At 34.5% G+C, this 16,857-nt stretch overlaps 3 protein-coding genes and 1 long non-coding RNA gene across 14 annotated transcripts; 2 read left to right on the top strand and 2 right to left on the bottom strand.

Moving 5' to 3' along the window:
- Nucleotides 1-49: 49 nt before the first annotated feature.
- On the top strand, nt 50-2,885 carry LOC126857890 (uncharacterized). Its single transcript, XR_007688551.1, has 3 exons — nt 50-208; nt 1,054-1,148; nt 1,264-2,885. It is a non-coding gene; the product is annotated as an uncharacterized LOC126857890 (long non-coding RNA).
- A 113-nt stretch (nt 2,886-2,998) lies between these two features.
- On the bottom strand, nt 2,999-4,861 carry LOC126857869 (uncharacterized). Of its 2 annotated transcripts, none has more exons than XM_050607717.1 (6): nt 4,619-4,861; nt 4,334-4,502; nt 4,048-4,254; nt 3,852-3,981; nt 3,372-3,703; nt 2,999-3,266 (listed from the first exon to the last, which is right to left on the bottom strand). In XM_050607717.1, exons 3-6 carry the CDS (start codon nt 4,243-4,245, stop codon nt 3,165-3,167), a joined length of 762 nt encoding a protein of 253 aa, XP_050463674.1. In that variant the 5' UTR covers nt 4,246-4,254; nt 4,334-4,502; nt 4,619-4,861; the 3' UTR covers nt 2,999-3,164. The 2 variants fall into 2 exon arrangements, with proteins under 2 accessions (XP_050463674.1, XP_050463675.1); XM_050607718.1 differs by having other exon boundaries at nt 4,679-4,861.
- A 135-nt stretch (nt 4,862-4,996) lies between these two features.
- On the top strand, nt 4,997-9,542 carry LOC126857813 (mesoderm induction early response protein 1). 10 transcript variants are annotated; one of them, XM_050607583.1, is made up of 6 exons: nt 4,997-5,452; nt 5,900-6,035; nt 6,129-6,208; nt 6,297-7,358; nt 7,636-7,763; nt 7,970-9,542. In XM_050607583.1, the coding sequence occupies exons 4-6, from the start codon at nt 6,306-6,308 to the stop codon at nt 8,598-8,600; spliced, it is 1,812 nt and encodes a 603-aa protein (XP_050463540.1). In that variant the 5' UTR covers nt 4,997-5,452; nt 5,900-6,035; nt 6,129-6,208; nt 6,297-6,305; the 3' UTR covers nt 8,601-9,542. The 10 variants fall into 10 exon arrangements, with proteins under 10 accessions (XP_050463540.1, XP_050463534.1, XP_050463537.1 ...); XM_050607577.1 differs by lacking the exon at nt 6,129-6,208 and adding an exon at nt 5,551-5,745; XM_050607580.1 differs by lacking the exon at nt 6,129-6,208 and having other exon boundaries at nt 4,997-5,318.
- Nucleotides 9,543-9,546: 4 nt separating this feature from the next.
- Nucleotides 9,547-16,716, bottom strand: LOC126857796 (nucleoporin Nup188). Its single transcript, XM_050607517.1, has 6 exons — nt 16,467-16,716; nt 16,033-16,249; nt 15,462-15,929; nt 15,236-15,360; nt 14,425-14,953; nt 9,547-14,341 (listed from the first exon to the last, which is right to left on the bottom strand). The coding sequence occupies exons 1-6, from the start codon at nt 16,493-16,495 to the stop codon at nt 9,929-9,931; spliced, it is 5,781 nt and encodes a 1,926-aa protein (XP_050463474.1). The 5' UTR covers nt 16,496-16,716; the 3' UTR covers nt 9,547-9,928.
- Between the last annotated feature and the right edge of the window lie 141 nt (nt 16,717-16,857).

The raw sequence follows: 16,857 nt of genomic DNA, 5'->3' as shown, positions 1-16,857 counted from the left end.
TCATATGACCGGGTGGATGTGCGCTCTTCGCGGCAATAAGCCCGCATCCCTTTATTAGGGTGTCGAGAGTGTTGCAACATTGTGAAGTTTGGTTGCGTAAAAATTGAATCTTAAATCAAAACAAACAGTTGCAAAAAATTAAGAAGATAGATGTATTTTTCTCATTTATTTCATATTAAATATTTTTAATAAGCTTAATTACCTCAAGGTGCATCATTTATACTGTGATATACAATATATATTTATTCCTAATCGAATTTATACCTGCATTGAATATTTTGACATTTCGTGACGTCCAACTTGCACATTTCTCGCTTCATTCGGTGACATAATGTCTGCTGATGATATACAAGTTCTTGTGTAATAAATAGCGTTATGTCAGTTTTAACAGATAAAAATAGTACAAGAACATTTCAATTCGATTAATTATTTTGTTTCATCTTTTTGCCATTTTCTTATTCTTTACACATAACAACGTAAACTCGCTTTTTTTTTATCGAAGAAGTGAAAAATGTGTATCTAGAAAAATTATTAAATATTTGAAACAAATTTGTCATCATACAAAAAATAGTTGATTAGGAATTAATTCATTTAGAGACAAGTGTTCACATATATGTATACTATATATGGCAATGATAGAAGTCGTATAGGTATATGATAATTTTCATTTAAGAACTACTTATCGGCTGGTATCTTTTAATACGCATTACGGTGATTTTTGTACTTTGACTTTTTGGGATATCTCGTGAAACTTATTAATGTTATACTGCTTTGTCATTCTGAAAGAATGTAAAGAATTCAAATATGAAAAAAAAAATTTTCAAATTTCATTATATTGTAATGTAATGATAAAATAAAATTTAAACATTTTTATATTTGCTGTATACACAACTCAGACAATATCGACAAAATTTAGATATATAAATATATAATAATTCATAAATAAACAAGACATATGTAATTTAAACGTTGGAATTATAAATGAGATACTATAAAATCACAACAAAAGAAATACTATACTGTGCAATATGAAAATTTTTCTAAAATTTTCAGAATAATTTTTGCGAGAAAAAGAAAGGGAGAAAAAAACCATAGACATAGGAAGATGTATTCCTATGTATGTGTTGTATTCACATGCATTTGTTCATGTATGTATGTATGTATGTATGTATATATATATATATATATATATATATATATATATATATATATATCGTTCATATGTCCTATGTCTATGAAATAAAACTTGATTGAATTTAGCAGATTATCATAGATCGTGGCATCTCTTTATGACTGATCACGATTCAAGTATCAACAAATGGCGATAATTATCGCCATGTGGCCCTCGCCATGTGTTTGGCCATCGTTATGTACGTCGTCACCGGGGCATTCAGTATAATCCAACAGTTTTTCTCGACGGTCAGCGTGTTCCTATTAACTTTGCTAGGTAGAGCAATTTTGTTAATTGGTCACATGACAGGAGATATTCCCAGAAGACGTCGAATTGTCAATGAAAGACAGGAATCGTATACCGATTCAGAGGAAGATCGCGTCACTATGAATAGAGCATCCTTTAAGTCGAGGCATTCCTTCGAACAAGATCTGTCATCGTAAAAACGAATCGATCCAAAAGACGTCTGTCTCTGTTTAATACGTATCAACATCTCAATCAGCGTTATTTCAAGTAATATTACATAATTCAAATTTGTATGCCAGTATGTGTATATGTGCGATATAAATTCTTTTACTTATCATCATTACAATTATATTACTTCTAATATCGTAAATATTTTCTTCACATACAGATATTGATTGTATGAAACATTACGCAAGAAATGGACCGAAAATATTGTGTATATCCATATTTCAAAAATACAAGAATATAAATTATATACTCTAAACATGCATTTTTTTTAAATGTTGGTGCAAAAATTTAACTGTCAACATAGAAAATTATACTAAATAAATAATTGCAAAAATTTAAAATTTTGATGTAATAACATAAAATTGCGAGATATTACAAATAGTTATGTTTAGAGTGCACCATAAAAAATTTATAATTAATATTTCAACTGCATTTATCGGTAAACTATCGCTTGTCTTTTTCTTGATTGATAATTTATACAGATCAAAAACAGTGTATGTTTGGATTATTCATTTTAGCCATGATGCCAATCTTAAAACAAATTTTATACTCTTGTACTAATTTGTGTTTTATATAATATTTTTCAAATATTAATGTACAAAAATATAACTAACTTAAACTTACAATAGAAAATTATGAATTTTTATTAAATACATTAAATGATTAAAGCCTTATTCATATTCATCATTTTTTTGGCTTGCTTGGGTGATATTCATTAAAATAGCTGTATATATTCTTATAATATATTCTTAAAATGTAAATATAATATTAGTTTTTTAATATCATGTGAACACTTTGGATAATATAAAGTCTTAGCTATGAGAATATAAATGGACGGAGTACATTAATTATGTCATAAAAGATAGATATATATATATATATATATATATATATATATATATATATATAATATAATATAAATCTAATTCTTATATATGGACGGAATCATATAATATATAAGTTCGAGATTATATCTACTAGTAAATATCTCATTGTGCTGTAGCAAGTAAAAATCTATATAACTTATTATATATCATTATCATATTGATTAATTTGTTTCTTGTAAAACTTTAAAAAAAGCAATATAACCACAAAAAAATTGCATATAATTCTTTCAAATTCTTTGTTATCAACTAATCTATATACAAAGTTGTTAGTGATCTTTGTTAATCGCAATTATTTTGTTTCATTGTATATATATAAAAGCAACAAAAAGAAAAAAAAAATATATATATATATATATATATATATATATATAAAACGATGGTTAAAAAAGTATTTGTGTACTCTATCCTTTAGAATAATTTAAAAAAATATATATATATATATATAAGAAATTTTTTTTTACCAGAATACATTTCATTTGCATTAAATAGAAAATAAAGCATTTTATAATATATTTCTTCTTTGTATAAAATTATCTCAAGAAAAAAAGAAAAAAGATAGAGTACCCAAAAAAAATACCATTTTTATCCATTCTATATAAAATTATTTTATGTATAGATTATATATATAATGTTTACTTAACAGGCAAAGTAGATACTACACTATGAGGCGTTGTTGGTCGAGAACCAGCAATAGAATGTGTCGTTGATGCATTTAGAGACTGCATTGTACCAATCTAAAAAATAATAAAATTTCAAATAACTTGGCAACTCATAACGATCCTTTGTCATATATAATATAATTACAATGCATTTAATATGATAAAGTAAATATATCATACCCGCAAATGAGCAAGATCTTCTAATCTTGTTAAATCGCGTAATTCAAGATATAAAGAATACACGATAAGCCAACCATATGCAGAAATGCAAATAAATATTGTCCATAGGAAACATATCAAGATATTATAGGCAAATATCATATCATTTACAATGCTAAAAAATATAAAAGCAAATAATCTGAAAAGAGTGAATACAGCGAAACTATATAGCCATGGTATTATTTTCTTTTCATGTTCTTTCCGCAGAGCTGTGATTAACATCAAAGAAGTTACAAAGACGACTATTCCACCCAACATGGAGAACAATGCAAATACGATCAACGCATTACGAACTGAAAAAAAATAGATCAATAATACATATTTCTATGAACTATTCTATGAAATATTTCTATGAACTAACTCTGACTATTTGAACAACTTTTGAAATTATTTCTGTTTATATACTGTTATATCATGTTTAAAATTAGAAATTATATTTACCATGCTGATTGCCCACATAAACAAATTCATATGATATAATATAATATCCATAATGTGTGGAACCAGGCGCAGCTTGTGACAAACAGTAGATATCAAAAATAGCTGTACACACTGTGAAAAAGGCTAGACACTGAAAAAATATTTCATATTTTTTAAACATTTTTCAAAACAAATGTTATCTTCATTAAATACATACCAATGAAAATATAGCGGTAAACATAGCACCTCTTTGAATATCGAGTATAAAAGCATGTGTTAGTCTCGTTTTCTGATACCATGGAATTTTTACGCTGCGTACAGACCTTGATGATCTGAGATTTGCACTGCTGCGAGTAGTTACATGAGAATAAACAGATGGTGTTCCCATGCTGGGAGACTTCTTTCCATAATGCATCTTGACTCACTTGCAAACAAAATCAAGGCCAATTAATCAAGTATCACATATAAGATATTCATTGATTCAATAATTTATTTATACTTACAAGTTATAGAGATGTATAAACAACAATGCGACGAGTTTCTTTATAAGTTGTGCGTGTGTGTTATCGATGATATGTATTTAATAATATATAATTCTTCTGGAATACACACATATACACGCACACATCAAATAAATAGAACAGCAAATATTGCAAATGCTCAAGCTTGCTTCTGCATGGGTTCATATATTTCATTAATAATTACATTACGCCCATAAATGCAATAATAACGATTAAATAACAGTGATATAAATTTAATTAAAAAATTTATATGGATATGATATATACTCGCAATAAAATTTCAGGGATTAGAAATTTACAATTTCTGATATTGCACGAAACGCTTACAAATTATATACACATATTTCCATATGTATGTATTCACTTATTCAACTTGCATTACTGTAGTATATTGTAAAACTTTCGTGTAAAATCACACACGCAATGGACACGCCTTGTCAAATATTCAAAACGTTGTTACATCTATAGTATAGTTGTGTATGTATCACCACCACTCGCTTGTATGCAATCATTTCTGAGCAAGGCTAAAGAGCATTAAATAGAATGGAAAGTCTATCGTTTAATATTACCTTGACACTCCAGCCATTCGTTGCTACGGATTAATCGTACATCGACCAATCACGTTGCGAGTAACGCGTTACTTTTCAGTTCTGGAAGAATCTCGACATTCGCGGTAATAGCCGTAATGACGCTATCTCGATTGTCGCATTCATTTTCGGAATATATACAAGCCGAGGGGTGAATGCGACAAATATAAATAATGTAGTGTGCATCTAGTGTGTATTCTAGTTAAAAAGTCGTTTAATAATTAATGATTTATCTATATGTGCCGTAACGTCGCGTACCGTACGTTGCGAATCATGCTCGCTCGATAAAAAATTGTGCCTTAAAAAATTCGTGACATTTCAATCGCTCGAGTTGAGTGAAAGACAGGGGTTTGTTGTTACCTGTGAAAGAGGACAATAGGGTAAGGACTCGCAGTTTCTCGGTGTTTGTAACCAAAAGAATTGACGCAACCTATTATCCGAGAGAGAAAGAGTACTCGGTGATGTTTTATGAAATGTCAGTTTCCACCATGACAAGACTATACGCGCTAGTGTTGTGAGTACTATTGTGATATGAATGTCAATCCAGTTTGAGGTTAAACCCCACAACACTCCATGTATCTCTCATTTTATCCCGCCTACATTGGACAATAGAATCAAATGTGCTAAGGCCAGCCCCTAACTTGTCTACCCTTTATGCCAGAGGAATGGTATGATGATGCAGACTGTTGGCAAATAGTTCTTGTACATTGTGGTGATCCATTTTGGTGCATCGTCTATATGCATTGATGTGTGTATACCATTTGTGTGTTATGTTCCAATCTGAGTGAATAGAGAACGTAGAATCATGTAAGTGTACGTCCATCTATGTAGCAACTAATATAAATTAATATAACATCCCCTCACATATATAAAAAAAATTTTAAACAATATTAAGAATATATAATAAAGAATAGAGACTTTGTAGCAGTGTTATTTGTAACAATGTATGTGTTTCTTACAGGGCAGATCGGGATTATGATATGGGTCCTGCAACAGAAATGATGGTAAATGATTTTGATGATGAACGAACATTGGATGAAGAAGAAGCGTTAGAAGGTAGTGAAGATTCTCACAACGAGTTGTCCAATTTGCAAAAGGTATATCTCCGCTGATATCTAAGACTGTGCACTTTGCATATATGTATACACATTTGTCACTCTGTAACAAAGTTCTGATCCCGACTATTCTAGGATCAAGCCTGAGAAATGAAAAAATCGAGCCCATAAATAATTACAATTATGATAAGTTTCTGCAACACTTTGGACTCAAAGTGCGTTCTCGTAGTGAGATTCCATGTTTAGCCAGTAAAATATGCTTGATGTAATAATGATCTATTTTTCTCTGTCTCCTCGTGTAAGGAAGGTGACATGCCACTGAAAGATCTACTTGCCATGTACGGGTACGGTGATCCCTCGACGGAGAACTCGAACAGTTCCGATCATATGTTACTGCCATCTGGAAGTGGTGATCCTGAGACCGAGGAGCGTTACTCGGATAAAGGTGACAACGATGCGGACGACGACGATGATGACGACGAGGCCGATGCGGCTAGCAACGAGCCGGATCTCAAGCAATTCTATACAGAAATGCTGGTGAAAGGAAAAGATAAGGCATCATCATTATCAGGATCAACAATGAAAAGCAATAACAGTGATGGAGTAGGCAGCAGGGACAACAGAAAGCGTAGGATCGACGATGACGAAGATGATGATGAAGATGCCGAAGCTGAAGAATGCTCGATGACTGGCACGCGAAGTGGAAACGGAAAGAAAACTAGATCGTCGCCTACGATAGTGAACGCTAATGCCGTTACATGCGACGGTATAGTTAATTTAGGTACAGCCAGTGCTGCTGACAGTATTGTCGAAGAAAGTAGCGCCAGTGGTGCGATTGATGGTCCAGAAGATAGGATAGTCAGTGCGGGAATAGGCAGTGGCAGTTCGAGATTATTACGAAGTGTTTCGAGGCCGCAAAGCGAGGAAGAAGAGGACGATTGCGACTACAGTCCGGATGAAGAAGAGTGGAAGAAGACAATCATGGTTGGCACTGACTACCAAGCAGCAATTCCAGAAGGCCTGTGTCGTTACGACGATGCGTTGCCGTACGAGAATGAAGATAAGATGTTGTGGGATCCCAGTCATATATCCGAAGAAGATACGGAAGAGTTTTTGGAACGCGCGCAACTTCCGGTCGTAAAGGGTGGCTCATTACCGGCTGGATCTCATATTAGAGATGACGAGCAGGCCTTGTATCTTCTACTGCAATGCGGTTACAATCTCGATGAAGCATTGCGAAGACGTCGAATGAATGTACTTCCTCCTACGGATGCAGTGAGTCTTTGGTCAGAAGAGGAATGTCATAATTTTGAATCCGGATTGCGCACTTATGGGAAAGATTTTCATCTTATACAAAAGAATAAGGTACATAATAATCAAAACTTAATGTTTTCACAACAGAATTGAATGACAAATTATTACTATCATTGTATCTATAGTAAAATGCTACGAATATTATTTTTTTGTATATAAAGGAAAAAAGACATGAAATGAATAATATTTATCACATCACACAAAATTAAATCATTCGTACAAATTATTATAAATTATTTAGAAATTATTGAGATACTTTATTGAGTGATTAATGATGAGTTGTATTACAAGTGACTTATAGTAAGAGAATTTTTTGTTTTGTTTGTAGGTGAGAACGAGATCTGTCGGAGAGTTAGTGCAATTTTATTACTTGTGGAAGAAAACGGAGCGGCATGATATATTTACGTACAAAGCTCGATTAGAAAAGAAAAAGTATGCTCTGCATCCTGGTATCACGTGAGTATTTTCTTTATCATAATGGAGCTTTATACCAAAACACAGAAAATTTTATAATGAAAATCACATATGATTGCAATTTATTAAAAAAATTGAGCCTGATACAATAATATTTGATAGTACACCAATTAATACACTTTACAATGTAATAGTTTTTGTTAATCCAATTATTGCAAGCATGAATGACAGAACTATTAAATCGCAAGCAGGGACTATATGGACCGATTCCTCGAGGAACAAGAGGGAGTGCGAGACCGTAGCAGTTCGCCTAACGTCCACTGTTTGCTGTATGGTGACGCCAAACGACAAAGATCTAGCACCAACGTGATTAATAATGACGAATCCAAATCGACAGAACCTTGGGATGGAAACGCAGTCGACCCGTTGGCAGAGATCAATGGTCCAACGGCGCCGCCACCACCACCACCTCCACCGCCACCGCCCTTGGTAACATCGGCCGCAGTTACCATATCTTCGTCCATGTGCAATTCCAGCGCTTTAACTACACCGACATATTGTTCGTCGACAATTCGTCATCCAGATTGTCCTTCGTCCGAATCGGGTTGTGCGCTAGCAGAACGCTGGAGCGATCTAGCGTCTCGAAATCAGCCTACCTCCTCAGTCATCACGACGATAACGATCAGTACTACCACAGCTACTATGTCTACAACAATGGTTACAGGCCTCGGCTCGACAAATACAGTTACTACTTGTTCTACCGCCTCTGCCCCTGCGGTTTCCAATAATTACTATCATCAGCGAGTAACATCATCTAGAAGCAATGATTCCCACGATACACCCTCACCTGAGAACATTTTACCTCATTTGCCCCCTTAGCGTCTAATCCGACCTTCAGGTGTTCAGCCTGAAAGGCGGCGGATGTCTTTACGCGGTGTGCCTAACTCGGCACTCACATCATCACTCACATCGCTAATGTCTTAACGCATAATAATATTCATTAATATCAAGGATTATATTTTTATACTATATCGTAATTATTCATTGTCCTTAGCACATGAGTGCGTAATGTTATATATAGTGATGCGGAAGTCGGAGGAATGTGCATTTGCGAGGAAAAGAGACTAAAGTATATATATATATTATATATATATATTATATATAAGATTCAAGATAAAAATTAAACATAATTAAACTGAGCGAAAAACGGGAATTACTGTAGCTTTCTCTATTTTTCTTCTTCCCGTTTCTGAAGAAATATTTCTAGAAAAAAGATGTATTTCAATTGAAATTAATATCTCGGTTGAAAATGTAATAGTTATTCACAGTCAGTGGATTGACAGAGAACTGAAACGGCATCACATGCACCATTATTGTAATTAATGTGTAATTCACAATTTATCCAAAGCACATCTCTGTCTTTGGATTGGCAATAAATTTGTAAAAGACGAAATCTCGTGAAACTTGTCAGTTCAAACCAAAATAAATAAAAAATAATAAATGTTTAAATGATAAAATTTAAATGAAAGTCAATAAAAACAGTTGTTATTATTTTCATGTAAAGGATACGCGTAAATAGCTAGATCCTTAATAAATAGATAGATCCTAATAATTCGTTTTGTCCTTCGTTAAGTAGTTGGCTGTGTATAAAATCGTATATTTTGTATTTTGCACATTTTTCTTAGAAACTATTTAAGAAAAACATGAAGTATTTCTAATTTACTGAATATACACATTACATTATGTTTAATCATTCATAAATAGTGATATAAAAACACAGGCTAAATTAGAAAAAAAAAATAGATTTAATATGATGTTTTTTATGTTTCTTTAATTTTTTTTCCTCTTCCTTTCCCTTTAAATATTAGATATAGACTATTTTAATACGATTATAATTCTCACATTGCGTTGTGCACAGTAGAAAAATAATATATTTATACGATACATATATGATTGGTTAGTACCAATTAGTTGTGACATGCATACAAATGTTCAATTATACATATATATATATATCACACAATTTGCACATTTTGTACAATTTTGTACCAAATTTAAAAAAATGATACATGATACAAAACACAGTCATAAATATTAGAATATATGTTCATTTTCACTTTATATATTGGAATGTTAAGAGAGATAAACTCTATTCCAAAGTGATAATCTATATATTAAGATCTAATTATAAAACAGTTTCACAAACTTTAGCGAAATTGTGCCGAGTCCAACGATTCGACAACTGTCTTGAGCAGTTTCCCCATCAACGGTAAGAATTGCACGCTGCTAACATTCGTTTTGAAAACACCAGTTGTAAGGATACTATCATCAAGTCTTTTCTCCGGTGTCTCGGTTTGAATTACTTCCATTGAAGAGTCTTCGTGATCGGGTGAGCACACTGGCGCTTTGTCAAGGGTACTGTCCTTCTGGAGTCTTGCCGGTAAATTCATTTGTGTTAGATCACTGGTATCCTGAATTGTCCTGGAGCTCCGTGTATCCACGTCTATTAAGGAACCCTTCACCTGCCAGATATCTGGTGTGCCGCGGTGCTCGAGAAAATCGAAGAAAACCCCCAGCTCCGTAGCAGTCTCTCGCGCTATAAGTTGACGATCTCGCAACGCAAGTCTAGGACTCTTTACACCTTCCAATGCCTGAGACAATATCAGAATAAGATTGATTTCCAATGCCAGACGTGTATTGTTCTCGTCCATGGACTCGAACCACGGATCGCAGAACCGATGATTTCTTGCTATGATTGGACTACCGTTGCCGCCGGTGCCGCTGCTCTTCGCGACGTGTCTACCAGTCGCCAAAGCGGTCGCTCTCGAAAGAATAGTGTTTTCACATATCAACGGATCGTACGGACGACGTACGAGTCTTGGACTGCTAAGTAATGGTACGGTGACATCCAGGCCACTTACGGGGTACCCCAGAAATTCTCCGGAACCGATGTTAGATGTCGACGTTCTGGAAATTGAGCTCGAAGCGTGAATGATTCTTCGTAAATCCTTGCTCGTGTGCATACGCCGGAGATTGTCTGGTGCAGCACGTTCCCATTCCTTCTTCGCGGAATCCGTTTTATCTTCGCGTCCAGTTGCGTGCGGGATTAAAGACGCGGGCAACGAAGTAACGGGTTGTGAGCGGGAGTGAAGAGCCTGTGTGAATAACTGCGTTGAACTGATGATTGTGCCGTAGGTGAGCCGAGGACCGGAACTCATGCTCATCTGCGGTGGGCCGAAGTTCATTTCGGCCATCGGCGTATACCAATAATCCTGAGTATATATTGTGTCCACAAGGGTGTTCAATTTTGGAGAGAAATGGACAAAAGTTAGCGCACAGGTCGTGTTTATGACAATCAATTTGTTCACGAGAAGCTTCAATTCGCCACTAGGCAATCGATTGTCGCAGGACTCAAGCTCCTCGGCGCTTTCCACGCTGATGCCATCAATGATAAACTTAAGTATCCGTGGTCTTAACAACAAGTTTACCGTACTGTCGTACACCAGATATGTGCATTTGATTAGAGTTTCACGGACACTTGGCTGGATCGCGTTCCAAACATATGTTTGCGTAGCTATAGCATGTATAAGAGCAATCAGCGATTGTATCAGATCAGCGGCCAACAAATCGGCAGTGTGTCTCAGTAAAGTGGAGACAACCATTAACTGATGTTCATGAGAGTTTAAGAAAAGGATTACATGATTGATGTACACCATGTGCGTCTCGCTAGTCACCAAACCTATTACGAACTCCAAGCCCAGGGTATACAGCGGCCACCAATCCTGGCAACGCCATCGACCGTTCACCGAATCGTCGTACAATGAGTCGAGCATACTGTTGGCGATGTCTTCTGGCGGGATCAGACTGAGCCAGAGTTTTGCGATATCGTTGTCGCTGATAGGGTGCGGACAATACGGCGAACGCGATATGACACCCAGCAAACTCAAAGCTGCTATACTGAATTTAAGATAAGGATACTTTTGTAGCGTGTAACCGACACATGCCATCAATTCAGGTACCATTTGACGCAGCTGTACGCAACTGGCTCGTAAACGATGCTTGAAATTTGCATTACGTTCGACATACGATCGTAACAACTGCGTCACCATGCACACAGCTAATGTCGCCGGTAAACTTTCCCGTATACCACGGAGGGTCTCCGCGCTGAAATAGTCAGCTTTTTTCTGCGGATCTTTCTGCTCGGTCTTAATGAGATCGATAGAGATTTGTTGTTTTCGACGTTCTAGCTGAAAGGCAGCTTCCTTCAGTTCTTCCAATTCGCAAATAGCGATCGTGCAGGAATGCGCCAAAAGGTACTCTAGGCTCGCTGAATCTTCGGCTAAGGTACTTTTCACCAATTGTACGCATCCAAGTAGTAACGAGATCATCGTTTGGCGCAGGGCCTTTCCGAAGCCACGGTAAGTCTGCGCTATCTCTTGCGTGAGCTGTGACAGCCTAGTTTTGAAAATCCTCGAGTCGCCAACGCACATCTGTTTCCAAGAAGTGATGCATCTCAAAGATAAAGAGGCCAGTAACATAGGAATTTTACCGCTACTGGTATCATTAGATTCTTTCACTCGCTCCAATAAAGAATCCAGAGCCAGCTGAGTCAGAAGATGCGCCTGCGTTACGTTAATTGGATAATGTTTAGCCGTTCGATCATCAGTGAGCATGACAATAAAATGATACCAAGACTCTAAATTAATCTCATATAACGGATCGATGGTTTTGTCCTGTTTTATATGCTCTTCTTTAGTACTCTCATTTTCGCCGTTTGCAACATCGAGAACATATATGGCTAATTTCTTCCAATGATCTTTAGTTTTGTCCAAAAGTTCTTTTAGATTTTTTGAGAAATTATCTTCGAGTAATGGACTTTTATATAATTCTAACGTAATTACATCTAACAATTGGGAATAACCTTTTACACCCGGTACCAGAGGTTTGAAAAGCGGCGCGAATAGATGGCTCCAAAATTTCTCTCGCTTCCGGAAGAAATTGACGAGAATTTCGTTTCTGTAATACCACATGGCACGTAATACCGCCATTGTGCTGTCGTATAATTTGTCGCACACAATGCCACTTTCTTTGTACATTCGTTCTAAATACGAATCCAAGAATTGACTGCAGCCCTCCGTAAGAAACTCATCGGCTGGACGCGGGAAAATTCTCTTGCGTTCCGCTTGATGCATAATGTTGAAGAGGGCTTCCGTCAAACCGGGCTGTTTTTCCAGGCATACGGCGACCAATTCCAGAATAGCAACTTTTACTTCAATCGCGCATGTCGGTAGCGTCAATCGAAATGCGAAAGTTTCTCGTATAGAGGTACCATCCATCCCCATACAAACGAGTAAAGACATAGAAAATTCTTCCGCAAACTTCTTCAGTAATCTAACCGCCATTTTTTGCAATGAAGGACTAAACCAAACATATAAATAATTAACAATGGTCGGTACTATGAGAAGTCCATTAGGTACTCTTGGAGAGGAATACAAAGCAATCTCGAGAGGTGATCTATCACTCAATTCGAGACCCAAAGACTTTCTAAACATTAAGAGGCGATTGACTATCGACAAGGCTAATTCTACAGTTTTGGTAGTCTTGAATCCTTTTCCACTAATCCAATCAGTCTCCGTAATCATTTTATTGTGTAATGTGCGTTCGCCTGTTCGGAGTAGTTTCAACAATGCGTGACGTGGCTCCAAGTAGAGCAGACTATATACTACAACAAGTTGCAACTCATTGCGGATATCATTCTTGGATAGAGTAGATTCTAGAGCCCGATGAATGCAGTACATGCTTTTCAGCCATAAATCAATTCTTTCAGCGTTGGATTTAAAATACCATGAGTCCAACTTAGGTAAAACAGCTTGTAAGAGAAACACCATACCCGGTATCTCAATGGTATACATAGCCTCTTTACTGTGCTTGAAGATTAGATAATTGTATAAGGTATCTAAAAATGCGCGTAGAATAGGGTAAGTGTGTTCGATAGTTTCTATTCCTGAAAGCCACGACGCAATAAGACCACCGTCGAAGGAGATTGCTTCAGCGAAGTCTACCGGTTTCTGATACCAATTATTGAATTTCGGGTAAATACCCAATCGCATACGTGAGAGAATATCTTCGGGATATCTTAAAACCAATTTCGATGAGATACCGATGCACACGGCGACAATTTTGTATAAATTTGTTGGTAGAACCGGATATGAAAATCGGTTAATGATTTCGAAACTCAGCTCTGTGGGAATGACAATGCTTGATGGTATTTCAATGTCTTTGGCTAATAATGCTTCCAATAGTTTGAGACCATGACAAACATTTTCCGGTAAATCTATCTTCACCACGCTGATATTCGCAATTCCGCCATCGGCTTGAGAAAATAACTGTTCTATTTTGTGATGTAAGGCATTCCAGTAACTCGCTTTTGTACGAAATAAAACCACTTCTTTCTCCGTAGATAACACGGCAATGTTTTCACGTGCACAATTACTGGGTATAGTAAACGAGTTCTTCTGAATTATACAATCCGCTTTGTATGGCTGTAATGATTTACTATGATCTCTTTGACGGGGAAGCTCTATAGTCACTGTTTGTAGATTATCCAATTCCAATGCAATCTAAAATAAAAAACAATAATTGTAGCATGTAATATTAAATATTTAATATATAATGAATTGAATATATATTAATATCATATTACCTTCTTGGCACTTGTAATGGTCGTGGATGCAAGACCAATAGCTATACTGGTTAAAGGTTCAAACTTATAGGGATATAATTCTACAGCAACTTTATAAATCGGCCATAAACCATCGTTTGGTTCATTCCAAAATCTAGTTGCACATTCTGGGAATTTGATTGTAGCAGCCATGGCGTCGAAAATACCATTTAAAGCACTTAGCCGATCTTCATCGATAAAAGCGCATAGTAAAGTGAGAAGATTATAAACGCTGCTTCGCACAATTTCAGCATAATAAGTCTCTTCTTGAAAGATTTCGCAGTTCATTAAATCTTGTAAATAATGAAACACATCGAGTTGTATGGCTTTAACACCAAATGGTCTGAAGCGATTTAATGTGTCTATATTATCCGGGTCAATCGCATAATTTGCTAACATCCAAGATAGAAGCAATGGTCCATCTTGTGGTGAATTTTCACGAATGCATTTATGTTCAAAGATTTCTTGCATACTGCTTCTGATGCCATCTATCCAATCTTCCATAGCAGCACTGAAACAATACATATATAGTAAGAAAATAAAAACACATACAAATAAGATTATTTATATTAAAATAATTTAAAATATAAAATCATGTATATGTATATATATATATAAAATCATGTATATATATATATATATATATATATATATATATATATATAATATATATAAAATCATATATATATATATATATATATATATATATACATATATATACATAAAATCATATATATATATTTTTTTCTTTAATAATAAAAAATTTTCTATTATTAATTTAATGTTAACTTACTGCTTTCTCACATCCAATGCTACAAGTAATAATCCTACTTGACTATATTGTATCTCTTCAATTTTTTTAATGATAGCTTCCTTATCTTCGTAACTTTTTGTACTTGCTAATCGTCTAGGTTCACCCTAAAAAATTTTATTAATATGTATTTGAATAAAATTTGTTCTTAATATAAAATATAAAGTATAAAATAATAATATAAAATTTTTAAAGGTATGCATCTTACCCCAATGCTTCCATAGAACTTAACAAAATCATAATCAGCAATATGTACATCATGCACAATCACAGTTAATATATGAAGCAGCTCTCGCATTTCAATCAACGTGCTATTATATAATCTATGCAAATAATCTTCAGTACAGAATTGCGAACGTGTAGGTGGGTTTACAAATTTCAATGCTTTTATTTGCTTTAGTATAGATTCAAGTAGTTTGCCCATCAAGATTTCATCAAAAAATTTTGCAAATTCCTTGTGATAAGGATGTCTTTCATTATCTTTATATTCAATCATAAGTTTGAGACATTTTATTAAGGTCACTCTCTCAGAGTAATAAAAGTTCCAAATATCATCAATTAAACTTTTTATAGAAGTGAGATCAGTAAGCTGTGTTGCAAAAGTCTCTGCGCAATTTCTATATTCGTATGACACAAAATTGCATACGAGATCCCAGGTAATTGTGGCATCTAAGTTCTAATTAATAAATTAAAGATATTAACATTAATATATTCAAAATATATTAAAAGAAAAATTACTTAACTCATATATTTGCAAGAATAGAATAATATATACTTACAATAAGTGGAGCAAGTTTACTAATCAAATCATACATCTGTTGAAGAGGAGGTGGATCTCTTTTAGAGACGCTTTGCAATGATGCATCTGTATATGGCTTAAAAAACTGAAGACCTTCCTTGAGTAAAACAGTTCCATTCTTTATTTCATCTTCGACAGTCTCTTTTGCACAATAGCATGTTGTGCCAGATATTATGGACCATAAATCTTTGCTGCAACTTTTTATTAATCATTGTAACAGAGTAATTGCTTCACATAAATTAATGAGACTTTATGGATTGTTACAAAAAAGGTAATATTGAAACAAAGTAATATTAAAATAATATTATGACAGATATTTCTGTTCTTTCCAAATATAAAATACATTTCTTTTTTAGATCAAATAACCGTGCAAAATTATAGAAAATATAAAAACTATTGTTATTATATACTTACGGCAAGTTGCCCATTGGAGACACTTCCATGTTAAAAATATTCTTTGGAAATATATATCGTTTATAGTACGCTTATAATATAAACGAATAAACTACATGTATATTTTCAAGCAATTTCTATTTCACAATTCTAATGAGATTATTTGTCATAAATACACAAATATTTCTGCTCTCGATAACCCTACTTTCGGTATTGGCGGGTAATGTCAGATATTTGTATAAAACCGGTAACCATATACGTTAGAGGTAAGAGCCATTTTGCAAAAGTTAGTAAACCACGCGCAGTTATCTACATTACCAATAGAAAATTAAATGACAAAATAATGCAACATATTATATGAAGATGTCACTATTGAAAGCTGAAAAAACTGGATTAACGGATATTTTTGAAT

The sequence above is a fragment of the Cataglyphis hispanica genome, chromosome 23 (genome assembly GCF_021464435.1).
Source record: "Cataglyphis hispanica isolate Lineage 1 chromosome 23, ULB_Chis1_1.0, whole genome shotgun sequence".
Lineage (NCBI taxonomy): Eukaryota > Metazoa > Arthropoda > Insecta > Hymenoptera > Formicidae > Cataglyphis > Cataglyphis hispanica.
Note: the sequence above shows the minus strand (reverse complement) of the source record. Positions and strands in the feature narration are given on the sequence as shown.